At 42.2% G+C, this 25,636-nt stretch overlaps 1 protein-coding gene across 5 annotated transcripts in view; it reads left to right on the top strand.

Annotated features, from left to right (window-relative positions):
* The window catches only part of HTR4 (5-hydroxytryptamine receptor 4), a 218,431-nt gene that overhangs the window by 176,771 nt on the left and 16,024 nt on the right, over positions 1-25,636 (top strand). For 2 of the 5 annotated variants that reach the window (XM_061423962.1, XM_061423959.1), the window contains one exon: positions 558-4,006. The exons of 2 other annotated variants lie outside the window; for them this stretch is intronic. In XM_061423962.1, coding sequence (XP_061279946.1) covers positions 558-648 — 91 coding nt within the window. In that variant the 3' untranslated portion in view covers positions 649-4,006. Of the gene's footprint in view, positions 1-557; positions 4,007-25,636 lie in introns of those variants that run through there. One more of the 5 variants, XM_061423960.1, reaches the window with a different exon arrangement.

The following is a 25,636-nucleotide window of genomic DNA, read 5'->3' as shown; positions in this document are numbered from 1 at the left end:
TAGCCAATAGAATATTATCATTGTCAGAAATGAACTTAATCACATCCATAGAAGTAAACTAAATTGATGATGAAAAGTTTGTGACATAAATTAGATTCACTTTGTAGATTTGGGCTCTTTCCTGGTTCTGTATTCCATAAGAGATAATTTTAATAAGGATTGTGTTTAGAGGACAGTGACCATTATGGGCAATCATCTGGAAACCATAATATATAATGAACTATTAAAGAAAATGGAAATGTGTAGCCTGGAGAAGAGAAAACTTGGAGGATATAATTAGCAGAGAGAAGAATTTTGAGTGGGCCTGGAGGGCATAGTAGTTCCACTGGATAGAAGCTGTAGGAAGGCTCTTTTTGGCAGAATATTAATAAGCTATTTCCAATAACTAAAGCTGATCAAAAATACTATGGCCTGGTGGGTCAGTGGAGATTTCTAAGCAGGGGCCAAACAACCACCTGTCTGCATGGCACAGGGGCTTTCCTGCAGTGGGTGGGTTTTTGCACCAGACTCTCTGTCCATTCCAACTCTGAGGTTCTGTGATCTTCTTCCCTCTCTAGGGATGCAGTGGAGTGTGGTGGCCAATGGGAGAGTCAGTCCCACCCCCCAGCAAGTTCTCCTTTGGTGGCTGCACAGCCCAGTGACACTTAGGCCCCTGGGGCAGTGACCCTGAAGACAGCCATCCCTCCGAGAGAGGGCCAGGTCCTAAACTGCTGCTTGTGCATGACTGCACCCGGTGTTCTCTTCACCCAGCATTCCGTCTGTTGGTGCAGGCACCCTGTGCTCGTCGAGCTTTTCTTCCAGGATTCCAGCAGGTGGCAGGGGACAGGGTGGTCCCCTTGTTCACTGGGAGGTTCTTCGCCAGAGATCCCCCTGGAAGGGATCTTTTTATCTCCTAGCACTCCCTCTTTCTGGCCTCATAGTCTGTTGTCCCCAGTTTATACCCTTACTATGCCTGGTTTGTCTTGCTCATGTTCCAAACAGGATCGCTCATTGTGTCCTATCTCAATCATAGATGTTTCCAAATATTCCTTCTTTGCTGTGCCTGCTCACATCACTGCCAAAATATATCCTCCCTGCGCCTGCCTTGGTCAGAGTTCTGTTCCAAAAGCACGCATCTCTTGCTTGTTCGTGTCTGTCACAGCCATGTTCAGACTGCTCACTGGCTCATCTCTGTCCTGCTCTGTGCCAGACACTAATACACTTTCCACCCAGAGTCTGGATCCAACTGTGCGTCCTCCCGTGTCCATCACAGACTTCTACTTGCTCTTCCTTATGTCCTTGTCAGTCCTTCTCTTCAGGACATGCTCCATTTATTCACCATGGAAGAAACAGGGCAACGATCTTTCAGAGGAAAACCATGTCTGCAGCAACTTCGGAGGGAAGCAGAAGAGAGACAGCTCCCAACCAGTGCCATGACCTCAAGCCCTCCTGCTCTGAGATGCTCACTTTCCTAGAACAAATAATTTCCTCGAGAGCCTTGGGCAGGACCAGCGGCATCATAGTGTTTATTGAAAGATTTTGGAATCTTTCCCATGAGGTTGTGGCGAAGTCCATGGTACCAATTTATAACCCTTGAATCTGACCTTGCTGCTCCCAAAGGAGAGAACTGTTGGAGGCTCACGCTGCCAAGACTTGTCACTCACTGCAGTTTCCCCAGGTGGAGGAGCAGGACCAAGCAGTGCTCAGGGTGGAAAAATAGCACTTCACTCGAAGCCAAAGGACCTGGATTCCAGCCCTGGCTCCACTTCTAACATGATGTGAGATCGCGACCCATGCCCTTCCTTCCCTGTACCTTACTTTCTTCATCTATCAACTGAAGTTTGGACCAGGGGATCTCTAAGATTCCTTTCTGTTTCTATGACAACAGGATGCTGCTATAGCCATCAGCTACCTCGAAAAGGTGTGACCTGCCTGCCTTTTGACTTTGTTTCAAAGGAACTAGCCACTTCATAGCCACTTCATCTGGGCCTTCTAGACTTTTGACTTTGCCAGCTTTGCCCTTCAGATAAACCTGGATGTCTTTCATTCAAAACCAAGTTCACAGCTCTTGCACATGTCCCAGAGTGAAGGTCCCAGGGAAGTAAACACTGCCACATCCCAGAGCCCTGTGAGGTTTCCACTTTGGTCTTGGCTGTGGTTTGATAGCATCTCAGGACTTCATCATACTGTCCTTGTTCCTGCTGTTTAAGAAGTCAGATGTCATTTCCACTAATGTTTACTTTATTTCTAGAATTGCACCAGCCTGGAAGAGACTTTGGAATGAGAAAGAAAAGATTGCCGTCAAACAATCCAAATGCCAAAAAAAAAAAAAAAAAAGAAAAGAAAAATTCTGAGTCCTGCTAAGGCTTACAATTTTTTTGTGGAGAAAATCACTTGTTAGGGAACGGGAAAAGACTCTAATGAGAAATGTGACTTGAAACTCCCAAATGTTGTTGAGAAAGATGCACCATGCTGAAATGCTCCTGGTGTAGCCTGGGGTTGTCACTGATCAATGGGAGCAGATTCGTCTGGGGACCTATTCTCATCATATATGAAGAAAGTTTATCTAAGTCCTGTCTTGTACATTGACTCTGGATGGACCAACTGCCTGTGCTTTTTTGAGTCACTGTCCCTGTGCCATTAACAAGATTGGAGCTTAGGAGACAACCACCTTTATGAGGATGATCCTCCTCTAATGCAAAGGAGAGATCAGCAAAGTTGTGAACTGCAAGGCCCTGATCCTGGCAGTGAGACTCACACTGTATCTGTTGGGCTGCTGCCCACATTGTCCACAGCTTCCATGAATGTGCAGTAAGGATGAGGGAGAAGAGAAGCTTCAAGGGCCCTGAATCAATTGCTGTGACTTACTGTGTGACTGTGAACTAGTAACTGGACCTCTCCGGCCTCAGAAACAATCTCTCCTGCCTACTTCATGAAGCTGTTGTGGAGATAAATTAGATAATTTTTGTGATGATGTTCTGTAAATCATAAAATGCCATTTTGTTTACTATGACTTTGAATTACTTTGAGTGCTCCTGGGTAGTCAAAGGCTAAGAATTTCTTCACTAAAAAGTGGACCAGTTTAGAGAGTGAGCTTCCTATACTGAAAAACAATACCAAGGGATCATCTTTTGGGGAGTCCATTCTCCCAAATTTACCCCCTCTGCATTTGATTATTCTAAGCTCCCCAAAACACACCAACACTGCAAATTTGTACATCACAAACACTCTCATTTGAAGGGATTTTGTTGTTCTCAAAGTAAAGAGGTAGATAGAGAGAGATGAGGACTACAGTCTAAATTTTGTGATAATGAGCCTAATTTTTCATGTAACCTCAGAGTCACATGGAATAAATTCAAATACCTTTTTGCCATGAAAACATTTATTTAGACAAAGACTTGGGTCATCGAAATTGTCCCCACCTTGTTAATTCTCTCTCTCTCTCTCTCTCTATATATATATATATGAAAAGAACCTTCCAACATGAATTAGATCATGAATGATAAGCTAATAGTTATATAAAGAGTCTATTGAGATACTGAAGCAAATAATTTGAGATTTTAAAAAATCTGATAGTTTATGTAAATTATTGTTAATTGTCACTTAGTGTTGTCTAGATAGCACCTTCATTTTGTTTACATTTTTAATAAAGCAGAATTACAAGTGGGGCCACTCATGAATTTTCTAGCAAACTAAATCCCCTTGTGTAATGGACATATAAAGTACATGTGTGCCCATTATACACAACATGGGATTTAAATATATATCTTCAAAGGCTTGCAAGTTTTAATGATGGTTATATTTTGGTTTTATGAAATTGTTAGTTATACATATGATTTATTTGAAGCTAAAGTTTTGAAGTACTAGGACCCCTGATTCTAATTTGTTTCTATACCCTTGGCTTTATGATGCAATCCACTTTTTGACACAGGTCCCAAGAATGTGTTCTAGGAAAAACAGGAGCCTTGTTTTCTTTATTGATAAATTCTATTTATTGATAAACATTAATAAAATACATATGTTTATATTTGTGCATTCTTTACATGTTATAGAAATTATATATGGAGGGAAATCTAATGTCTTAAAACTATTAGGAGAATTTTGACTATACAATAAAATGCCAAAGTCAATCCTGTGCCTCAGTTCTCTGCAGCTTCTCTGTTATCTCATAGCCCAACTCACCCCTCAGAAGCTTTGGGTGTTTGATGCTGGAGAATTTTCTGTCTCCAGCATCAGGCTCTCTTCAAGGTAAAGACAGAAGCTCAGGACTCCTAAATAATGTGATTTTGCCTGTCTTCCTGTTACCTTTGTCAGCCTCAAGTACTAGACATCTCTCTCTTACATGGGTCATCCCAGGAAGGGCATAGGGAAGGCTTCAGCCCAGCCACTCTCAGGGCATACACCATAGGCATCATTCAAGTCAGCATGGCGCTTGTACTATATACTCACTGGTCTTGAATTGAGGTTGCTAATCATGTGCCTCCTCTTTTTGTGTCATGAACAACTCAGGATTCTGGAGTTCCTGGAATTTGAGGCCCAGAATACATGTCAGTGAAATTCAAGTCCCAGGTCTTCTGAGAATGGGGTGATGGAAAGACCCCCATCAGCAGGCGGGGGCAGTGTGCTCACCCAGTTCTTCTGTTTAATCCTTGGGCCACCATCATCTCACACATGACATGCAGCGGGTGGGCAAGAATTAGGTTTTCAAATCAAAGCTCTTTCTTCATACACAAGATTTACCTGGAACTCCATTGCAGTAGGTTCAAGTAGGATGGAGAACAGGTATATCTGGGTTCCCTCATCTCTACTCATTATGATCCATCACTGGAAGGAGATTTCTTGACATCTAAAAACCTTAAGCAGCTGGAAAAGGCACTCTCCACTGAAAGTCTGTGATGGTGCGTGGCTTTTCCTTCCTTCATTATTTTTCTAAAGCATTTGTAAGACTCCTGCAAGCCATTTTTCCTGATGACTTTCCTCAGAATCACACTTGTCCACTTATTTACAGAACCTCTTCCTCCATAAAGAAAAAGCCTCATCTCCTGAAACATCCATCTAGAATGACCATCTGAGCCTTCACCTCCTGTGAAGCATCTGCTGTGTCAAGGCAGAGAACTAGACCTCAAAACCTGGGTTGACCTAACCTTGGACAAATCTACCCTCTTTTGGTTTCCTTTCATCTTGTCTTTCTTCACTTTGGAGCAGCCATTCTCTGGACCCATGCACGGGGGTGGGAACTAACATTGATTTAATAGTCGCCGTGTTCTGGGTAGTTTCTGTGTGTTACATAGTTTCTGTCAATAGTCAGAGAAACATATTTTAAACATCTACTATCCGGTCCCATCACCTCATGGGAAATAGATGGGGAAACAGTGGAAACAGTGTCAGACTTTATTTTTCTGGGCTCCAAAATCACTACAGATGGTGACTGCAGCCATGAAATTAAAAGACGCTTACTCCTTGGAAGGAAAGTTATGACCAACCTAGATAGCATATTCAAAAGCAGAGAGATTACTTTGCCAACAAAGGTTCGTCTAGTCAAGGCTATGGTTTTTCCTGTGGTCATGTATGGATGTGAGAGTTGGACTGTGAAGAAGGCTGAGCACCGAAGAATTGATGCTTTTGAACTGTGGTGTTGGAGAAGACTCTTGAGAGTCCCTTGGACTGCAAGGAGATCCAACCAGTCCATTCTGAAGGAGATCAGCCCTGGGATTTCTTTGGAAGGAATGATGCTAAAGCTGAAACTCCAGTACTTTGGCCACCTCATGCGAAGGGTTGACTCATTGGGAAAGACTCTGATGCTGGGAGGGATTGGGGGCCAGAGGAGAAGGGGACGACAGAGGATGAGATGGCTGGATGGCATCACTGACTCGATGGACGTGAGTCTGAGTGAACTCTGGGAGTTGGTGATGGACAGGGAGGCCTGGTGTGCTGCGATTCATGGGGTCACAAAGAGTCGGACACGACTGAGTGACTGATCTGATCTGATCTAATGTGGTGAGCTACAGTCCATGGGGTCGTAAAGAGTCAGACACGACTGAGCGATTTTTCTTCACTTCACTTCATGTGCTACGGCCTGTTGTCAAAGATCCATTAAAAAATAATACTGATGAGATTCCCTCATTGGGAGCCAGGAAATAAGAAAGGAGTCATATAAAACATGAATGAGACAAGTTTATATACACACAAGTGCTATGAAGAGCAAAAAAAAAAAAAATGAGATGAAGCAGGGGTGTGGACATTGTTTGAGGTATTCAGAAAACATCAAGAGATCAGCCCCCTATGACCTGGGAAAAGAATATTGAAGAGGAAGGAGTCTGCGTGTGTTAATCTGGGGGAATATTATGTCAGGCAAAGGAAATTGCAACTGCAAAGAATCTGAAGCAATAATGAGCCTGGTAAGTGTACATGGCACTGAGTAAATGTGGGGAAAGTGGTTGGAGATGGGATCACAGAAGTAAGTAAAAACTGACAATAACAAGGACATTTTAGTTACCATTCATCAGTTAGTTACTATGGGCCAGGCTTTATGGGAAGTATTTTAACTGAAACTCTACCAGGTAGGTATCATTTTTCCATCACATAGAAGTTAACCTGGAATTTCCCCAAGAACAAAGAGATTATTTGGATCCAGAAATGGGGAAATGGAACCCTGACCCTGCCAAGTGTAGCCTTTCTCCCCAGTGTCACTAGCTGAGGGGACTTGATCCACCTGATACCTGTTCTCTTTAGCAACAAGAACCATCCTTAACACAGATAATCCTCTTCTTGTCTTTTTCCTCTTGTCTCCCTTATTTCTCCATGAAGTGTTGCTTACATTTGTAACGATCCTTCATTTATTTTACGTATGCTAATTCCAGTGAAAGTGAAAGTGTGAGTCACGCAGTCCTGTCTGACTCTTTGTAACCCCATGGACTGTAGCCTGCCAGGCTCCTCTAGCTATGGGATTCCCTAGGCAAGAATCTTTTCTCTAGGGAATCTTCCTGACCCATGGATTGAACCTGGGTCTCCCGCATTGCAGGAAGATTCTTTACCATCTGAGCCACCAGGGAAGCCATGCTAATCCCAAATAGCACATAACTGGAAGTTCAGTTCAGTTCAGTTGCTCAGTTGTGTCTGACTCTTTGCGACCCCATGAACCGCAGCACACCAGGCCTCCCTGTCCATCACCAACTACCAGAGTTTACTCAAACTCACGTCCATCGAGTCGGTGATTCCTTCCAACCATCTCATCCTCTGTCGTCCCCTTCTCCTTTTAGCATCAGAGTCTTTTCCATGAGTCAACTCTTCGCATGAGGCGGCCAAAGGATTGGAGTTTCAGCTTCAGCATCAGTCCTTCCAATGAACACTCAGGACTGATCTCCTTTAGGATGGACTGGTTGGATCTCCTTGCAGTCCAAGGGTCTCTCAAGAGTCTTCTCCAACACGACAGTTCAACAGCATCAATTCTTCGGCACTCAGCTTTCTTCACAGTCCAACTCTCACATCCATACATGACCACTGGAAAAACCATAGCCTTGACTAGACAGACCTTTATTGGCAAAGTAATATCTCTGCTTTTGAATATGCTGTCTAGGTTGGTCATAACTTTCCTTCCAAGGAATAAGCATCTTTTAATTTCATGGCTCCAGTTACCATCTGCAGTGATTTTGGAACCCAAAAAAGTAAAGTCTGACACTTTCGACTGTTTCCCCATCTATTTGCCATGAAGTGATGGGACCAGATGCCATGATCTTAGTTTTCCGAATGTTGAGCTTTAGGCCAACTTTTCACTTTCCTCTTTCACTTTCATTAAGAGGCTTTTTAGTTCTTCTCCACTTTCTGCCGTAAGAGTGGTGTCATCTGCATATCTGAAGTTATTGATATTTCTCCTGGCAATCTTGATCCCAGATTGTGCTTCTTCCAGCCCAGCGTTTCTCATGATGTACTCTGCATAGAAGTTAAATAAGCAGGGTGACAGTATACAGCCTTGACGTACTCCTTTTCCTATTTGGAACCAGTCTGTTGTTCCATGTCCAGTTCTAACTGTTGCTTCCTGACCTGCATACAGGTTTCTCAAGAGGCAGGTCAGGTGGTCTGGTATTCCCATCTCTTTCAGAATTTTCCACAGTTTATTGTGATCCACACAGTCAAAGGCTTTGGCATAGTCAATAAAGCAGAAATAGATGTTTTTCTGGAACTCTCTTGCTTTTTCCATGATCCAGCGGGTGTTGGCAATTTGATCTCTGGTTCCTCTGCCTTTCTAAAACCAGCTTGAACATCTGGAAGTTCACGGTTCATGTATTGCTGAAGCCTGGCTTGGAGAATTTTGAGCATTACTTTACTAGCGTGTGAGATGAGTGCAACTGTGCAGTAGTTTGAGCATTCTTTGGCATTGCCTTTCTTTGGGATTGGAATGAAAACTGACCTTTTCCAGTCCTGTGGCCACTGCTGAGTTTTCCAAATTTGCTGGCATATTGAGTGCAGCACTTTCACAGCATCATCTTTCAGGATTTGAAATAGCTCCAGTGGAATTCCATCACCTCCACTAGCTTTGTTTGTAGTGATGCTTTCTAAGGCCCATTTGACTTCACATTCCGGAATGTCTGGCTCTAGGTGAGTGATCACACCATTGTGATTATCTGGGTCGTGAAGCTCTTTTTTGTACAGTTCTTCTGTGTATTATTGCCACCTCTTCTTAATATCTTCTGCTTCTCTTAGGTCTCTTGGAAGTAAAAAAGCCAATTATTATCTAGCCAGAAAGTGATTTCCTATAAAACTATTCATTTCATCAGAAATAAATGGAAATTGAAATTGGTTATGTAATCAGTAAATTTTTTCTCATGCATTTTTTAAAATCTACATCCTACTTGACATCATCCTTCTACAACTGATGCTGTCACCTTCTGGCCTGGGGAGTTAGGCTATAAACACAATTTTGAGCATGCCGTTTCTCAGATCAAAACCTCCAAAGGACTCCTCCAATGGACTGTCCATGGAATTCTCTAGGGCAAAATACTGGAGTGGGTAGCCTTTCCCTTCTCCAGGGGATCTTCCTGACCCAGGGATCGAACCCAGGTCTCCTGCATTGCAGGCAGACCCTTTACCATCTGAGCCACCAGGGAAGCCCTCATGGTTCGTTAATGATTCCTATTCTGAGCTTCCCTTCCAGAGCTCAGATTTTGTGCTCCTTGAGGACAAGAGCCAATTCTTATCAATCATCATTTTTTTGCCTTTTTCTTGTGCCCAACACAGGTTTTTATGCACTGAAGCTTTTCAATAAATTCATTGAATTTACTTATTTGGAAGAACTTGTTTTTGTTTATAGCATCTGCACTGCACATCCTGCTTAGCTCTTTCAACCCTCAAATCTCACTGCTCCTCTGCTATTTAATTCTCCATCCACTGCAGTAGCTGCAGCTTTCTGATAAGAAGAAAATTTTCCTGTGACCATTTTGAATAAAATCAAGATTTTATCATATTTATTGCAAGTAGCAAAAGATTAGAGTTTTTAAAATACCATTATTTCCATGGTTTATGCCAAGCTTTCCCCCCCTTTTTTGGTTCATGTCTGCCTGTCGAAAAAGAACTTAAGCTTAAATAAAGTTTTGTATTTATAGAACATGGTGGTGAATCAGACTGATGTGTGAGTTACTTGACATTGTATAATCCTAGAGAGTATTGGCTACCGTTTCACCTGTAATGGCGTTATTGACACAGCACAGAGAATGGAGTGAATGTTGGATGGTCCAGGCCAAGGATGTAGGAGTTGCCCAGGCTAGGGTATGATACAGCATGCTCAAGAGATGTCAGGAAATGTGTCCTTTTCCCCCAGCATCCTAACTTACTGTATGACTCTCCACATGTCCCTGCCTCTCTCTGCCTTCAGTTTTGCATATACAAATTGAGAAGCATTTCATGGTTAAGAGCTTGGGCTTTGTCATTAGATAGACATGGGTTTGGGTTCAGACTTCTCCAGTTACTGACTGTGCGTCACTTTGACATCACTGTTTCTTCTTAGTGGAGGGATAATCATAGCTCATCCTGTAGAGTGTTGTTGTGAGATTCAGTGGGTTAAAGCTCACAAACAGAGGAGCATAGTCCCTGGCATACACACTCACTGAAGTGTACCTGTTACTATTAGTGCTCTGATTCCATGACATTTGAAATTCTGAAGCTGCGTGTAGAGACATATGGAAAGGAAATTGAGAAACCAGGGGTGGGGAAGTGGTGAAAGTGGCAAGCAGTGGTTATTTCTATGCCAGGTGTCTAATCCAGAAAAGGGCAGGCTGTGAACACTATTCAGGGGAAGCTGGAGATGGTAAGATATTTGGTTACAGAATCAGAGAAGATTTATATGATGTGCGTAGGCAAGAAACAGAGTTGAGTTGATTCAGTGTCTTATTATGGAAAGCCTAAAATGTCTCTTCATTTTCTCCAGTTCATGAGTTTCCTAAGCAGTAGCTGCACTTTACCTTTTAAGATGGTAAAGGGACACAACTTTATTGAGCACCTAAGATATGTCAATACTACTTTGAGGCTTTACATGTATTATATCATTTAATTCTCAAAAATAGTATTGACTATATTGACTCTTTCTCAAGTTGCCAGCTAAGTTGCCTTGGGCAAGTTAATTAACTTCTCTGAGTCTCAGTTTCTTCATGAGTAAAATAGAAGTGTTAATGCTACCTGACTTATGAGGTTATATAATTTAAATTAAATTTGTATATGATAGCAGTTATAATACCACCAGGCAGATAATTGGTATTTTATTATTATTTTCATTGTCATTTTATATAATAATCCATTTTATGGATAAGTGAAATGAGGCTGAGGGGACTAAGTTTCTGAACCTAGGTTATACAAGTAATAAATGAGCAAAGCCAGGATACAAGTGTAGACGTGTCTATCCTAAGAGTTCAGAGTTCACACTGTTTTTTTGCCTGTGTAGAAACAATGTCATCAAACTTTAAAGAGGCACTCCTTCCAAAATTAGAAGACGTTTTATAATATGTCTGGATATCTTGGTAGCCTGGATGGATAGTCTTTTAAATTGGTCTAGAGCCTTCGATAAAAGCTCAGACATTATCCGTGTTTTTAGAATACTTGGTGGCGATCACATAATTCAATTTCAGTTGAGTCTTTCTCAGTACTGAATGTCATTGAAGGATTATATTATTTCATTCCAGCCTTGGTCCCCTGAATTAGCATGGTAATCATTAGGATATGGTCTTCTTGTCAACCGGGTCCAAATGGGGGCCCATACGCCATTGCTTGATGATGAAATTCTTGGCCAGAACACAGAACCACCCCCCCCCCCGCATACCCCATATTCATTCTCTGAAGCCTTATAGCAATCTCTCTTTATCATCCTCAGGAACTTGCCATGGAGAAGACTGTGAGTCATCCATTACTAAGGCTTTGTGAAAGGGAAGTCAAGCCAGGGATTCATAATTTCCAGTGAAAAGCCCCTGGATGACTGAGCCAAGGCACCATTTCTAGTGAACCTTTTGTACCAGCTGGCCAGAGAGTGGGCAGTTGGTCAAGGGGATGTGAGTCAATGGAAGGAACCAGGAAAGAGTGGTTTTATCAGGGTTACTCTTATTAGTGCATCTCCTCATCTCAATGCAGAGCCTTCCGGAAACATTGAGTTATAAAAGTAAAATGCCAAAGTCATTCCAGAATTCTGTCTCATCTAATAGAAGCCCTCTCAGTGGGGAGCAGTCTCTGTTTATTTTCTAATTTCCTGGCATTTATTTTCTATTTAAACCTTCCTTTGTAACTGATGGTTTCACTTGTGATAGCCTATATGAAAAAAAAAAAAAAAAGACATGAATTCTGATCCCACTGTGAGTCACCAGCTGGGTGACTTCTGGCAAGCCACTTCCCTTCTGGGTCCCAAATTTCTCATGAAACAGATTCCGTAGCCCACCTCACAGATACCAAACTTTATTTATTCACTGGGCAAAGGTTTTTGTGCTGCTGGAGGAGAGAGAAATAAGTCTATTTTTTGGGGGTGGGGGCATGGGCCTTTAATGGCTATAATATTAGTAGTCAGGGAAAGATACAGTTACAAAAACTAGAAAGCCAGGCAAAAAGTGATGTTTGGTGAGGTTAATTAAGACACAATATTCTATCTAAAATATATAGGAATGGACAACAAGTGCAAAGTAGTATTATTATTACTAATCCAGTACTAAGTGCTAGCTAAGTTCTAGCAATGGGGGGAGAAAAAGAGCTTCAGGCTTGTTATGACACCCTCTGTGGCCCTGATCTCAGGGGCAAAGGTAAAAACGGAAGAGACCTTGTTGCTGCATTTTGTAGCTGTTTTTACCCTGCTGGTTTCCCTGAGTGTTGGTCACTCACCCAGCATGGATGGTTGATTAATCTTCTGGATGGATTCCAGACCCAGACACCTGTGCTAGTGGGGAACTGGGGAGCTGCTGTAGGACCCTAAGTGGGTATCTTGAGAGTATAACAAAGCATCATACTGTCAGGGACATCTGGAAAACCTAGCACTGATCACTATGCACTGGCAGGTTCTATCTTTCCCTTTTCCTCATCAGGTGGAAACTACACTGCATCAATTTTATTGTAGTTCTAACAGGGTATAATAAAACTCTTTTGAGAGTCTGACAAAATCTATAGCCTTTCCCTTAGAAATCTGGAAAGAATTTTGAATACATTTCCAAGAAGTTCACTTGTTCCTTGAAGTGAGAACCCAAGGTTAAAATAAAAATTGCCGCTTTGTTATAAGACTGTATTGGTGGATACGACAGTATTAACTTGATGAAGTCACAGACTCATCCTTATTGTCCTATTTCTAGCTATTGATGTATGTATCTCAAAGTCATAAATAGAGTCTTCAAGTGCCATTGTTGTCAATAGAACAATTCATTGTGAAGATCATATTTCTTTACATACTATTTTTCTGCCAAATAGTTCTATGGAAATGATCCCATAAATTGTTATAGATTTCCTATGAGCTAGACCAAAGAATATGTCATTGCCTTCATTTACAGACTCAAACACAAGGTCTAGAGAATTGAGCAAATGGTTGAGATCTTGGTTAATTGCTGAATCTAATCAGAAATCTTTCACTCAATAGAGATTTATGGCATGCCTACTCTGTGTCAGGCATTGTACACAGCATTGGGTCTGCTAAACCTCAGACTGTTTTCTTGTCCCCAAGACAAGATACAGGGAATTTGTTCAAATAGGGAAAAGCCTGTTCTCTTTGGAAATTAACTGGGATGAGTATAGTGTCCCTAACTCAGCGATAATATCTTACACTTTAACAGCATATGTGAAAGCAATTGGAGAAGGCAATGGCACCCCACTCCAGTACTCTTGCCTGGAAAATCCCATGGGCGGAGGAGCCTGTTAGGCTGCAGTCCATGGGGTCGCTAAGAGTCGGACACGACTGAGCGACTTCACTTTCACTTTTCACTTTCATGCATTGGAGAAGGAAATGGCAACCCACTCCAGTGTTCTTGCCTGGAGAATCCTAGGGACGGGGGAGCCTGGTAGGCTGCCATCTATGGGGTCGCACAGAGTCGGACACAACTGAAGTGACTTAGCAGTGAAAGCAATAGAGTGTGGGTTAACACACTTTATGAAAGCCAATAAAAATGAATTAGAATCCTGATTTCAATGACTTAAGTACTTGAGTATTTGAGCATTAGTTTCCTTATCTGTAAAATTGAAATTATCTCTAGAGCAAAGGTCATCAAGTTATGGTGGGCCACGTCCAGCCATAGGCCTATTTCTGTGTAACTCTTAAGATAAGAATGATTTTACATTGGTAAAGGGGTGTGAAAACTCAACAATAACAAGAACTAAACAGACTTCCCTCTTAGAAAAAAACAAAAAGGAAGAATATGCAACAGAAATGGCATGTGGTCCCCAAACCTAAAATTCTTACATCAAGCCCTTTATAGAAAAAGTTTGCCAACTCCTGTTGAATCAGAATGCCTATGTTTGGATCCTGTGGCCTCTTTCCACCAGCTTAATCTTGAGCAGATCACCCAACTGACGTATCCAGTTTTTCTCATATGTGTCAGTTTGTTGTGGTTCAGTCACTCGGCCATGTCCAACTCTTTGCGGCCCCATGGACTGCAGCATTCCAGGCTCCCCTGTCCTTCACCATCTCCCAGAGCTATATCAAACTCGTGTCCATCGAGTTGGTGATGCCATCCAACCATCTCATCCTCTGTCATCCCCTTCTCCTCCTGCCCTCAATCTTTCCCAGCTTCAGGGTCTTTTCTAATGAGTTGGCTCTTTGCATCAGGTGGCCAAAGTATTAGAGTTTCAGCTTTAGCATTAGGCTTTCCAATGAATATTCAGGACTGATTTCCTTTAGGATGGACTGGTTTGATCTCCTTGTAGTCCAAGGAACTCTCAAGAATCCTCCAACACCACAGTTCAAAAGCATCAATTCTTTGGCACTCAGCCTTCTTTATGGTCCAACTCACACATTCATACATGACTACTGGAAAAACCATAACTTTGACTATACATGTGTCAATTAGAGATGATAATAAGTACCTATTTCACACGATGTAACATGTATAAAATGCTGACACTGGAGGCCAGTATATGGTAAACACTTAAGAAATGTTAGCTATTATTATTAACATCATTATTACCACCATCATCAATTTTTCAAAAGATTTTTGTAGGTATTAAATGAAATGGTGTCTATTAAATACCCACTAGGGTGCCCTTTCCAATAAGTTAACTCTTCGCATGAGGTGGCCAAATTACTGGAGTTTCAGCTTTAGCATCAGTCCTTCCAATGAACACCCAGGATTGATCTCCTTTAGAGTGGACTGGTTGGATCTCCTTGCAGTCCAAGGGACTCTCAAGAGTCTTCTCCAATACCACAGTTCAAAAGCATCAATTCTTCAGCACTCAGCTTTCTTCACAGTCCAACTCTCACATCCATACATGACTACTGGAAAATCCATAGTCATGGCATCACTGACTTGATAGACGTGAGTTTGAGTGAACTCCGGGAGTTGGTGATGGACAGGGAGGCCTGGCGTGCTGCGATTCATGGGGTTGCAAAGAGTTAGACACGACTGAGTGACTGAACTGAACTGAACTGAACTGATAGACTGATCCTAAAGGAAATCAGTCCTGAATATTCATTGGAAGGACTGATGTTAAAGCTGAAACTCCAATACTTTGGCCACCTGATGTGAAGAGCTGACTCATTTGAAAAGACCCTGATGCTGGGAAAGATTGAAGGTGGGAGAAGAAGGGGACAACAGAGGATGAGATGGTTGGATGGCGTCACCGACTCAATAGGCATGAGTTTGAGTAAACTCTGGGAGTTGGTGATGGACAAGGAGGCCTGGCGTGCTGCAATCCATGGAGTTGCAAAGAGTCAGACACAACTGAGCGACTGAACTGAACTGAACTGAGGGTGCCCTTTCATGATAGGCTCTCAGTAAATGTCAGCTAACTTTGTTATTATCATCATCATCAGCAGCAGCAGTATTATAGTTTTCAAAGCTCTTTCACATACAACATCTCATTAAAATCTTCCAACAGCCCAGTGGTTGGTGCTGTGATCTTACTCTAATAAATGAGAAATGAAAGCGCAAAGAAATGAAAGGAGAGACACTGAGCCAGAAAGAGGCAAAATATGGAATCACGTTAGATTTTGTGTTCTGGACCAGTGCATCCTCTTTCCTCACCATGTTGCCTTTCCATCAAAACATCTGAGGATCTGTTGTTTATTAGTTTTCTGCAAATGATATACTTTGAGTCTTGGGAGCCTGACAAGGCAGGCAAACATGACTGTGTTCTTCCCTGGCAGTGCTCAGCAGACAGGAAGCTGGGATAATTGGATTCCAGCCTTTCAATCTTAGGGCTGCATTTGTAACCAGCCAACTGCTGATGACCAAACCTAATGGAAAAAGCCCTGACCAAACAAACACAACCCCCCTGCAGGACCTCATTGTTAATGCTACAGAGAGTGAAATTCATCAACAGCAACCAGATCCCATCTAATAGTTCCTATCAAGGGCAGAGGTGGCTTCAGAATGTGCCAGAACTTAGCCTCCCACTAGGGACAAGCAGAGGTCCCTAGCACAGGGAAGAGTGAGGTAAGGAGCCAGGACATTTTTGACAGCAGGGCTGATGTAGTCACATCAGAACTATATTTTATTTGGCTTTGGCTAAACTTGATTTGAGCAAAGTGTGCCCTCAGAGTGATGTCACAGCAAGTTGTTAAGATCATTAGTAGTGGAGCCTCAGAGTGAGTTAATGACTATAAAAATAGGTGATATTTCGAAGTTAGCTTATGGAAGGAGTGCCAGTCATTTCCAATCAGCTTTAGCTTAGAACAACTTCAGGTCAGATGTTTCTAAGGCAGTAGATTAAAAACACACACTGTTGTTGGGCAGTAGGTATTAAATGAAATAAAGTTGTGTTTCCTGATATTGTTACTGCAAAAATAATGAAAATTACCCTTAAGAAATTTCATCGTTGTCCCTGATGTATAGGGCAGAATATATAAAAGTACACTTTGTAGGGATTTGCCATGCTAGGGGAAGCTGTCTTTGGTTATGGCATTAAGCTTTGCTTAAAAACAGCCTTGAGCCTTGGTCCTCAACTGTTGTCCAGGAGACATAAAGCCCTCAGTCTAAGGAAGAGGATGATATGACCTCCCTTCCCAGGGAGGATACTGCTGTGGGTCCCTACCTCGGGCCAGATACAGGCTTCTCCTCTGAGCTTATGGCAAATGATTTTAAGGTATTAACTCAGTATTTGTGGATAAGACCCTGTCTAGTAGCAAAGAATTCCTCCAAGCGTAACAGGGATTGAGCTAATCGGGAAAGCCAAGGTACTTAGTCACAGCAGGTGGCAGGAGCTATCCAGGTGTTCGAAGCACTCCCAGCCATTATCTAGGATGCCAGCTCTCTGTCTGACCTCTTCCCACTATCTGCCACCAAACATTGTCTTTTGGGGTATGAGTTTATCTAACACCTGCTGTCAGGCCGTTGGCTAACCACCAACCAATCCCCAGCCTGTCACATCCATATCCAAACTGTAGCCAAGGCAGCCTGTACAGTGCTGTTTCCTGGCTTTGTGACCTGCCCCAGCTCTGTCCCAAGCTGCCAGGCCAAGGCTCTGCCTGGACCAAACATGTCTGAATTTAAGAAAGGTAAGGCTGATCAGTTAGCATGGTCTTCTACATGTCTTGTCTGGGCAAGGGAAGGGATGTGTGATTTCTTTTCTGCTCATACTTTCACAATACCAACCTCTTGGGTTCATGGTGGGTAAAAAGTAAAATGATGGATGTCAAAGGCTTTGTAAGATCATGGTCTACAGTACAAATGTAAGGGAAAATCGCTGTATATAAAAACATAGATTCAGCTGGGAGAAATTTTACATTAACACTCCAGCCAGTAAAAATTCAAACAGCCAGAGGTCACAGGAAAACTATTCAGCAAGGCTGACATGGACAAGTGACAGGGAATAAGGTCTTTAAAACATTTTATAAAATTTATGAAAATCTAAATTTTTATTTTATACAAATATTTTAAATTTCATCTTAACATTTCTGCAATGTGTAATTTTAATCTCATCCCCCATGTTTAAGTATAGTGCAGCACAAAAAAAGTGTTTGTAAGGTTATATCTTCTTCTGAGATTTTTATAAGGAAAGTTTTTTTCCCCTAGAATTGCTCACTATTTCAGACATGTCTATAACTTACCTATACATTGCACTCCCAAAATTTGCTCATTGAACTCGTTAAGGGTTATATCCAAGAAAAACAATATTGTTACTCACATTTAAAAGGATGTAAGAGTAATTACAGTAATTAAAAGGAGTAAGAGTTATGTAAGAGTAATTAAATTTTAAATTAAGTAATTATTAAGGTCTTACATATATTTGTAGTATTAGTTATTTATAGTAGTTTGTATTATCCTATGTGTAATCTCAGCCCCACACAAATACTGGAAACTATTGAACTGTGGAAGCTCAGAGCCATGGAGTGTTTCAGCTCCTCTTGCACTCAGAAACATCCTGGCTCCTACTGTTTGAGTAGCCAAGAACTAATTGTCTGATTTCCAGGAAAGCATATCATACAAACAGACACTCAGATATTTAAATCTTCAGCTGATGGTTTATAGTTCACTGAAAGTTTCTGAGCTTCTTTCTTAAATTTTCATACCATATATGAGTTATTGAAATTGAAACTTTTCATAGAATCGACATAGTATTTGTTATGGCAACCCTTAGGAGAGCCTTGATTGTGAAGGATATTAAAAGCATGTCATCAGGCTAATGAAGGGCCAGAGAGAACCAATTGAAGGAAGAAAAAAGATGTGGGTCCATGTCACTGTGAAATCTTGTAGTTAATATTTGACTAGTGCAATACTGGAGAAGGAAATGTCAACCCACTCCAGTACTCTTGCCTGGAAAATTCCATGGATGGAGAGGAGCCTGGTAGGCTACAGTCCATGGGGTCGCAAAGAGTCGGACACAACTGAGCGACTTCACTTTCACTTTTCATTTTCATGCATTGGAGAAGGAAATGGCAACCCACTCCAGTGTTCTTGCCTGGAGAATCCTAGGGACAGGGGAGCCTGGTAGGCTGCCATCTATGGGGTCGCATAGAGTCGGACACAACTGAAGTGACTTAGCAGCAGCAGCAGCACAATACTGGCTAATAGTTCATGAGCACCATGCCAGGCACGATGAGCAATATGATCATGTCTCACCATAGCTAGCTGAGGGAGATACTGTTTTTATCTCTGTGGCAGATGAGGAAACCGTGGTATAGGGAGGTCTGAGGTTGTGAGGCTTCTAAGTAATGAAGTTGTGATTAGAATTCTGAACATTTGACTCTCAACCACCATTGTTTGGCTAATGGTCAATAAAGTAAACACCACTAGATGAATGAGTCATAGTTCCTTCCCACAAGAGGCTTGTAATTTATCTGGAAACACGCTAAGTGTATATACAGCTGTATTTAACAAGACACAGTAAGGGCTATCACACAGGCAGTTTATATTGTTAAGTAAATTATAGAGGCAGAAAGGGCTATGTTTGTTTAAAAGAGGGAAAGGTGTTAGGAAGTGGTCTAGTTTCATTCTTTTACAAGCAGTTGACCAGTTTTCCCAGCACCACTTGTTAAAGAGATTGTCTTTAATCCATTGTATATTCTTGCCTCCTTTGTCAAAGATAAGGTGTCCATATGTGCGTGGATTTATCTCTGGGCTTTCTATTTTGTTCCATTGATCTATATTTCTGTCTTTGTGCCAGTACCATACTGTCTTGATGACTGTGGCTTTGTAGTAGAGCCTGAAGTCAGGCAGGTTGATTCCTCCAGTTCCAGTCTTTTGGACTCTGTGGGAGAGGGAGAGGGTGAGATGATTTGGGAGAATGGCATTGAAATATGTATAATATCATATATGAAATGAGTCGCCAGTCCAGGTTCGATGCATGATACTGGATGCTTGGGGCTGGTGCACTGGGACGACCCAGAGGGATGGTATGGGGAGGGAGGAGGGAGGAGGGTTCAGGATGGGGAACACGTGTATGCCTGTGGTGGATTCATTTCTATATATGGCAGAACCAATCAATATTGTAAAGTTTAAAAATAAAATAAAATTAAAAAAATAAAAATAAAAAATAAAAGAGGGAAAGGGAATATCATGTTGAAATGGCCAGAGATGGCTGAAAGGAGGAAGTGGCCCTACCCAACAACATTTTCAAAGATTCCTCAGCACAGACATACCATAGGAAGTTAGCTAAAGAAGAGGGAAGAAGGGCAAAGAGGGTATGGTCTGTGCTTTTTCATCCTTATGATGAATTATTTTGGGCTTCCCTGATAGCTCAGTTGGTAAAGAATCCGCTTGTAATGCAGGAGACCCTGGTGCAGTTCCTGGGTGGGGAAGATCCGCTGGAGAAGGGTTAGGCTACCCACTCCAATATTCTTGGGCTCCCCTTGTGGCTCAGCTGGTAAAGAATTTGCCTGCAATGCGGGAGACCTGTGTTTGATCCCTGGGTTGGGAAGATCCCCTGGAGAAGGGAAAGGGAATTGTTTTAATCAGCTTGCCCTTAACAATTCTGACTCCAGGATCCCGGCTTTCCACCTGGTCTCTTGCCTCATGAAAAAGTGAAATTTGATGTCTTGTTGAGGGAAGAAGTGGGCAAAGCTAGGAGAGCCTTTTAGAACCTGGGGCCCTGAAGGTATGAAGGAATATTTGGATGGGGTTTCCTAATGCAGGGATTAGGGTAGCTCTGGGAAATATAAGAAAGCCATGCATGGCTTTTCTTTATTGGAATGGGACCCAGAGCTCAAGAGGAGCTTCATTCCTTGCCTGATCCAGAATCTACTGGGGGCTAGCTGGATGGGGATGGGGAATAGGTTGCTCTAGCCTTTAGAAGGGAGGCTCTGTGATCAAGATGCTCGCTTTAAATGTGTGTGGTTTTGTCAGAGGGCCTTGAGGTCAGATCAGGGTTTTCCCTCTTGTGGTTTTCCCCCCACAAAACCATTTTAACTTTACTCAACATTACACAACAATCAACATGACTTCCAGTGTTTTCTCAGTCTTCTCTTGGTTAAGTCTTTCTCCTTGAACTGTTTTCAAAGATCATAGAACCAAACCCCCCATCTCTCTTACTAACCAGATTATTTTGGTCACATTCAATCCTGCTTCCAAGCCTCAGGTTCCACATTAGGAAATGAGAGTTAATAGTGTCTACTTCACAAGGTTGGTTTGAGTATTATGTGCAACATTATATATGGGGATGTTGTATATGGGAATACTACATGGGATGATTCAGGTATGGAATACAAGACGAGGCCTGGCTAGTGATAAGGAAGAGGAAGGGGAAGGAAAAAGGGTGGCTTTCTGTACATAGCTTGGCCATAATACCATAACAGGTAATTTAGGGTACTGAGCCTTGCTTCTGCCTCAGATGCTAACTACCGGGTGCCCTCGGACAGGTAACTTTCCTCCCGGTGCCTGTTTTCTGACTTGGCTAATTAAGATAGAAACCTACAATGTAAACCTCCCAAGCATTTCTGTGACTCAAATGAGATTCTAGCTATTAAAGTGCTTTTCAGAGGTACAGCGTGGTATAACCGTGTTGTGCAATAATTATGCTCCCTTCCTTACCCTCCCCTAAAGGCACTTTGATTCTAGTAGAATGTTCAGTTGGGCTAAGATCACCTGTACACTAACCTCTGCATTTTTTTTTCCCCCAACTTCTGTGGCTGTTTTCTGTTTCAACTAAAAGTGGCTGCTCCTCTGTCTCCAGCTTTTTCCTGCTCTTCTGCAATAGACCGGTTCCTGTATAGCTCTGAACGTACTCTGTAAGTCTGTCACTGTCTGTGTTGTGAGTATGCCTGCATCTGTTCATTCACTTCTTCCCACAAAAGGTCCTTGATTTTTCTTATTCTTCGGCCCTCATTGGGCCACGTTGAGTCCAGTGGACACATCACATATCATGGAAATGTCACAGTTGTTGGCTGAAGCCTGTGCAGAGGTCCTTCTGGACGTTGATTGCTGTTGACCTGAAGGCCAAAGATTCATATGGTTTGAGAGCTTTATTTTATTTTCTATTATGTAATTTTAAATATTGTTTTGGGCTTCTTCCCTGTTCTGGGCGCACAGTCTTCTCAAGCCCTCTAGGAGATGAGCACTTGACCAAACTGAATTCCACCAGTGTTAACTGTGGTCCTCGGAGGCTTTTCCCAGGCCCCAGTTCATCCTGTGTCTGTCTCCTTGGCTGTAAGTGGTGAACTCCATCTTTCTCAAACAAATGATTGTGATTAAATTTTTTTTCTTTCAGTTTTTAAAAAATCCTTTTGTTTTGAAATACTTTTGTATCTGTAGAAGAATAGTAGAGGGTCATCCCTGGTGGTCCAGTGGTTAAGAAACTGCGTTGCAATGCAGTAGCACGCATGCGTGCATGCTCAGTCATGTCCGACTCTTTGCAACCTCATGAACTGTAGCCTGCCAGGCTCCTCTGTCCATGGGATTTTTCAGGCAGGAATACTGGAGTGTAGGAGATGTGGGTTTGATCCCTGGCCACAGAACTGAGGCCCCACATGCTGCAGAGCAACTAAGGTCACGAACCACATCTAGAGAGTTTGTGTGCCACAGTGAAAGACCCTGCATGACGCAACCGAGATCCCGCATATGGCACAACTAAGACCCACCACAGTCATAGAAATATGTTACTTAAAACGAATAGTGCAGTGATAGTACACGGTGTGCATATACACCTTGCGCGCAGCTTCCCCTCATGCTAACAGTTTATATAACCTTGGGACATTCATCAAAAGCTAGAAAATTAGCATTTATCCAATACAATTAAGTGAAACACAGACTTTATTTGGATTCCCCTAGTATCAAATCAGATTTTGAGTAACTTTGTTCAAAGTCATTATTGTGAATTTCCATCATTAAGTTATTTTACACTACTGTAATGGTCTTGAGGGATGTTTGAAATGTTTTCTTCTGGCCTGTATGGTCCCAGTTGGTTCTGCTGTGTTGATTTTTGTAGACATTCTTGTGTTTCTGTTCTCTCTGCACATGTTGCCTATCCTTGTTTCCTGTAATCAGTGTATCTACAGTAGCATCACATATTTCCCTTCTCATCCTGGTTTCCAGTCTTTGCTCTGCTGTGTGTAGAAGGGTGGAGCTTTCTAGAGTTGTATGCAAACTAAGTTTACATATTTCCTGAGTGAAAAATGAGGAAGACTGCAAGAAAAGTCCACACGTTTGGGACAACTACTCTGATTATTCAGAGACCTTTGAAAAGAACAAACAAACCAAAGGTGTAGGTTTCTGGATAATTAAGGTCACTGGATACTGACCTTTGGATAAATGAAGTGAGGGCAATGGCACCCTACTCCAGTACTCTTGCCTGGAAAATCCCATGGACGGAGGAGCCTGGAAGGCTGCAGTTCATGGGGTCGCTGAGGGTCGGACGACTGAGCGACTTCATTTTCACTTTTCATTTTCATGCATTGGAGAAGGACATGGCAACCCACTCCAGTATTCTTGCCTGGAGAATCCCAGGGATGGGGAAGCCTGGTGGGCTGCCATCTATGGGGTCGCACAGAATCGGACACGACTGAAGCGACTTAGTAGCAGCAGCAGCAGTAAAAGATTCACAGGAACACATACATACAGATGTCTCCCTGATGGTTCATTTTCTCTTGATGCCTTAGGTTTTCCTGAATTAATGGCTAGCAGTGAAAAGTCCTGTCTCCACAACATATACTGTTGTTTTCTTTTCTCTCCATCCACATTCTTTCTTTGACTCCTTAAGACCTCCTGTATTAGCCTGCTCAGTCTGCCATAACAAAATATCATAGACCAGGTAACTTAAACACCAGACATTTATTTCTCACAATATTGGAAGCTGGGGAGTCCAAGATTCAGGTAAAGGCAACTTTGGTTCCCAGTGAGAATCCTCTCCCTATCTTAAAGACAGATGTCTTGTGACTCTCCTCACATGGCAGAGAGACAGAGACAGATGGTGTGGAGGTGGGGGATGGAGAGAGAGGACTCAGCTCTTTCTTCCTCTTCTTATAAGGGTACTAACCCCATCATGGATGCCCTACCCTCATGATCTCTTCTAAACCTAATTATCTCCCAGAGGTTCCACCTCCAAATACCATCATATTTGGGTTTAGACCTTTAACATATTAATTTTTGAAAAAATAAAAACATTCGGTTTATAATACCTTTCCATCCTGTACCAGCTGAGAGATTCCTTTTTCAATCTTCAGACTCCTAGCTTCTTTGCCAGGGGGTTTCCATGGAGGTGACCCAACCCATGATGTGAGTTTTGTCTTTCTCAGTATCCTCCTCATGGAAGGATTGAATGACACAGTGCCCACAATCCCTGTATTCCATGTCTACAATGACTTCCCACATTCTACCATGTACAAATCTTACGCACCCTTTAAGATCCATTCAATGCCACCTCCTTCCAGAGCCTTCTACACCACCCATGAGCATTTATAATCTGTAGGAACATAAATTATCTGCTAATGTGAGGTGTCTGATTGGACATATGTCTGGCCTTCTGACATGAAATACCCACAGCCAGAAATACCCTCAGCCTGTTTTTTTTTCAAAAGAGGAATGTGTGGAGGGGATTACATCTCCCCACTCCATCCTCTGGAAGATCTGGCATAGTACGTGAAAGAATGGAAAGTGCCATCACTATTGCAGAGTAATCTGAGTGGTGAACACACAGGGCTACTGCGAAGATCAGTGGGAGAACAGTTGCCAACATACTTTGTAATCAGTATAAATTCCAGGCAATGTGGAGGAGGATTGTCTCATTCTGTAATCCAGTCAGTAAACATTTCTGTATATTATATGATATTCTGCACTATATATTGTGAGCTATGTAGCAAGTATTAAAAAGAATAAGGCTGCAAGTACTAATAGCAAAAAGGGCTTGGGATTCTAGCATGCCTGGGTTTGAATCCTGGCTTTGCCATTGCTAGTTGAGTAACCTCTGGCAAATCTTAACCTCTCTGAGTTTCAGTGTTCTCATCTGTGAAATGGAAATATGTAAAATAACAGTGCTAACATCATAGACTCATTGTTAGTATTAAATGCAATAACATTTTAAAGTACTCAGTGCAGGGTCTGGTACAGAGGGCTGAAAGAATGATTCTTCTTTTAAAAAGATGCCGGCTCTGCCTTCCAGGAGTGTCAGGAGGCCAGACATATGTCCAATCAGATACCTCACATTAGCAGATAATTTGTGTTCCTACAGATAATAAATGCTCATGGGTGGTGTAGAAGGCTTCTGGAAGTAGGTGGTATTGAATGGATCTTAAAGACTGGGTAGAATTTGGATGTGGTAGAATGTGGAAGTCATTGTAGACATGGGATACAGGGACTGTGGGCATTGTGTCATTCAGAATACTTTGGCCTGTAAGTGCTAGAATTCCTAACTAAAATTAACTTAAAAAATAAGATTATCCATTTACATGATAAAAAGCTTGGTTTGGTAGAGTTTGGTATTTTAGGATTGGTTATTTCAGTGATTGAACAGCACTGTGAAGGACCCAGATGCTTTTCCTCTGCTCTTTTCAGCCTGTTAGTTTTCATTCTAAATGATACTTTTGTGGTCACAAACTAGCTGCAACAGTTCCAAACATTGCATCTTCCTCACATAATCATAACCAAGTGCTAGAAGACAAGGTAGACTCTTATTGTACTTGTCTTTTATTCAGGAGGAAACATTTTCCATCCCCCAAGCAATGGCACCCCACTCCAGCACTCTTGCCTGGAAAATCCCATGGACAGAGGAGCCTGGTAGGCTGCAGTCCATGGGGTCTCGAAGAGTCAGACACAACTGAGCAACTTCACTTTAACTTTTCACTTTCCTGCCTTGGAGAAGGAAATGTCAACCCACTCCAGTGTTCTTGCCTGGAGAATCCCAGGGACGGTGGAGCCTGGTTGGCTGCCGTCTATGGGGTCGCACAGAGTCGGACACGACTGAAGCGACTTAGCAGCAGCAGACCTTCAAGTCTTGTTAATCGGAAGACGATCACAGGCCAAGCCCTTAGCTGTAATGCACCTGGTATTTTTGCCTATACTCAGAGACAGGCTCTGTTAGAAAGAAAAAAGAATGTGTGAGACTTTGCTTTAAATAGCTCACAATCTTTACT

This window comes from Bos javanicus, chromosome 7 (genome assembly GCF_032452875.1).
Source record: "Bos javanicus breed banteng chromosome 7, ARS-OSU_banteng_1.0, whole genome shotgun sequence".
In the NCBI taxonomy this organism is placed as follows: Eukaryota; Metazoa; Chordata; class Mammalia; order Artiodactyla; family Bovidae; genus Bos; species Bos javanicus.
Note: the sequence above shows the minus strand (reverse complement) of the source record. Positions and strands in the feature narration are given on the sequence as shown.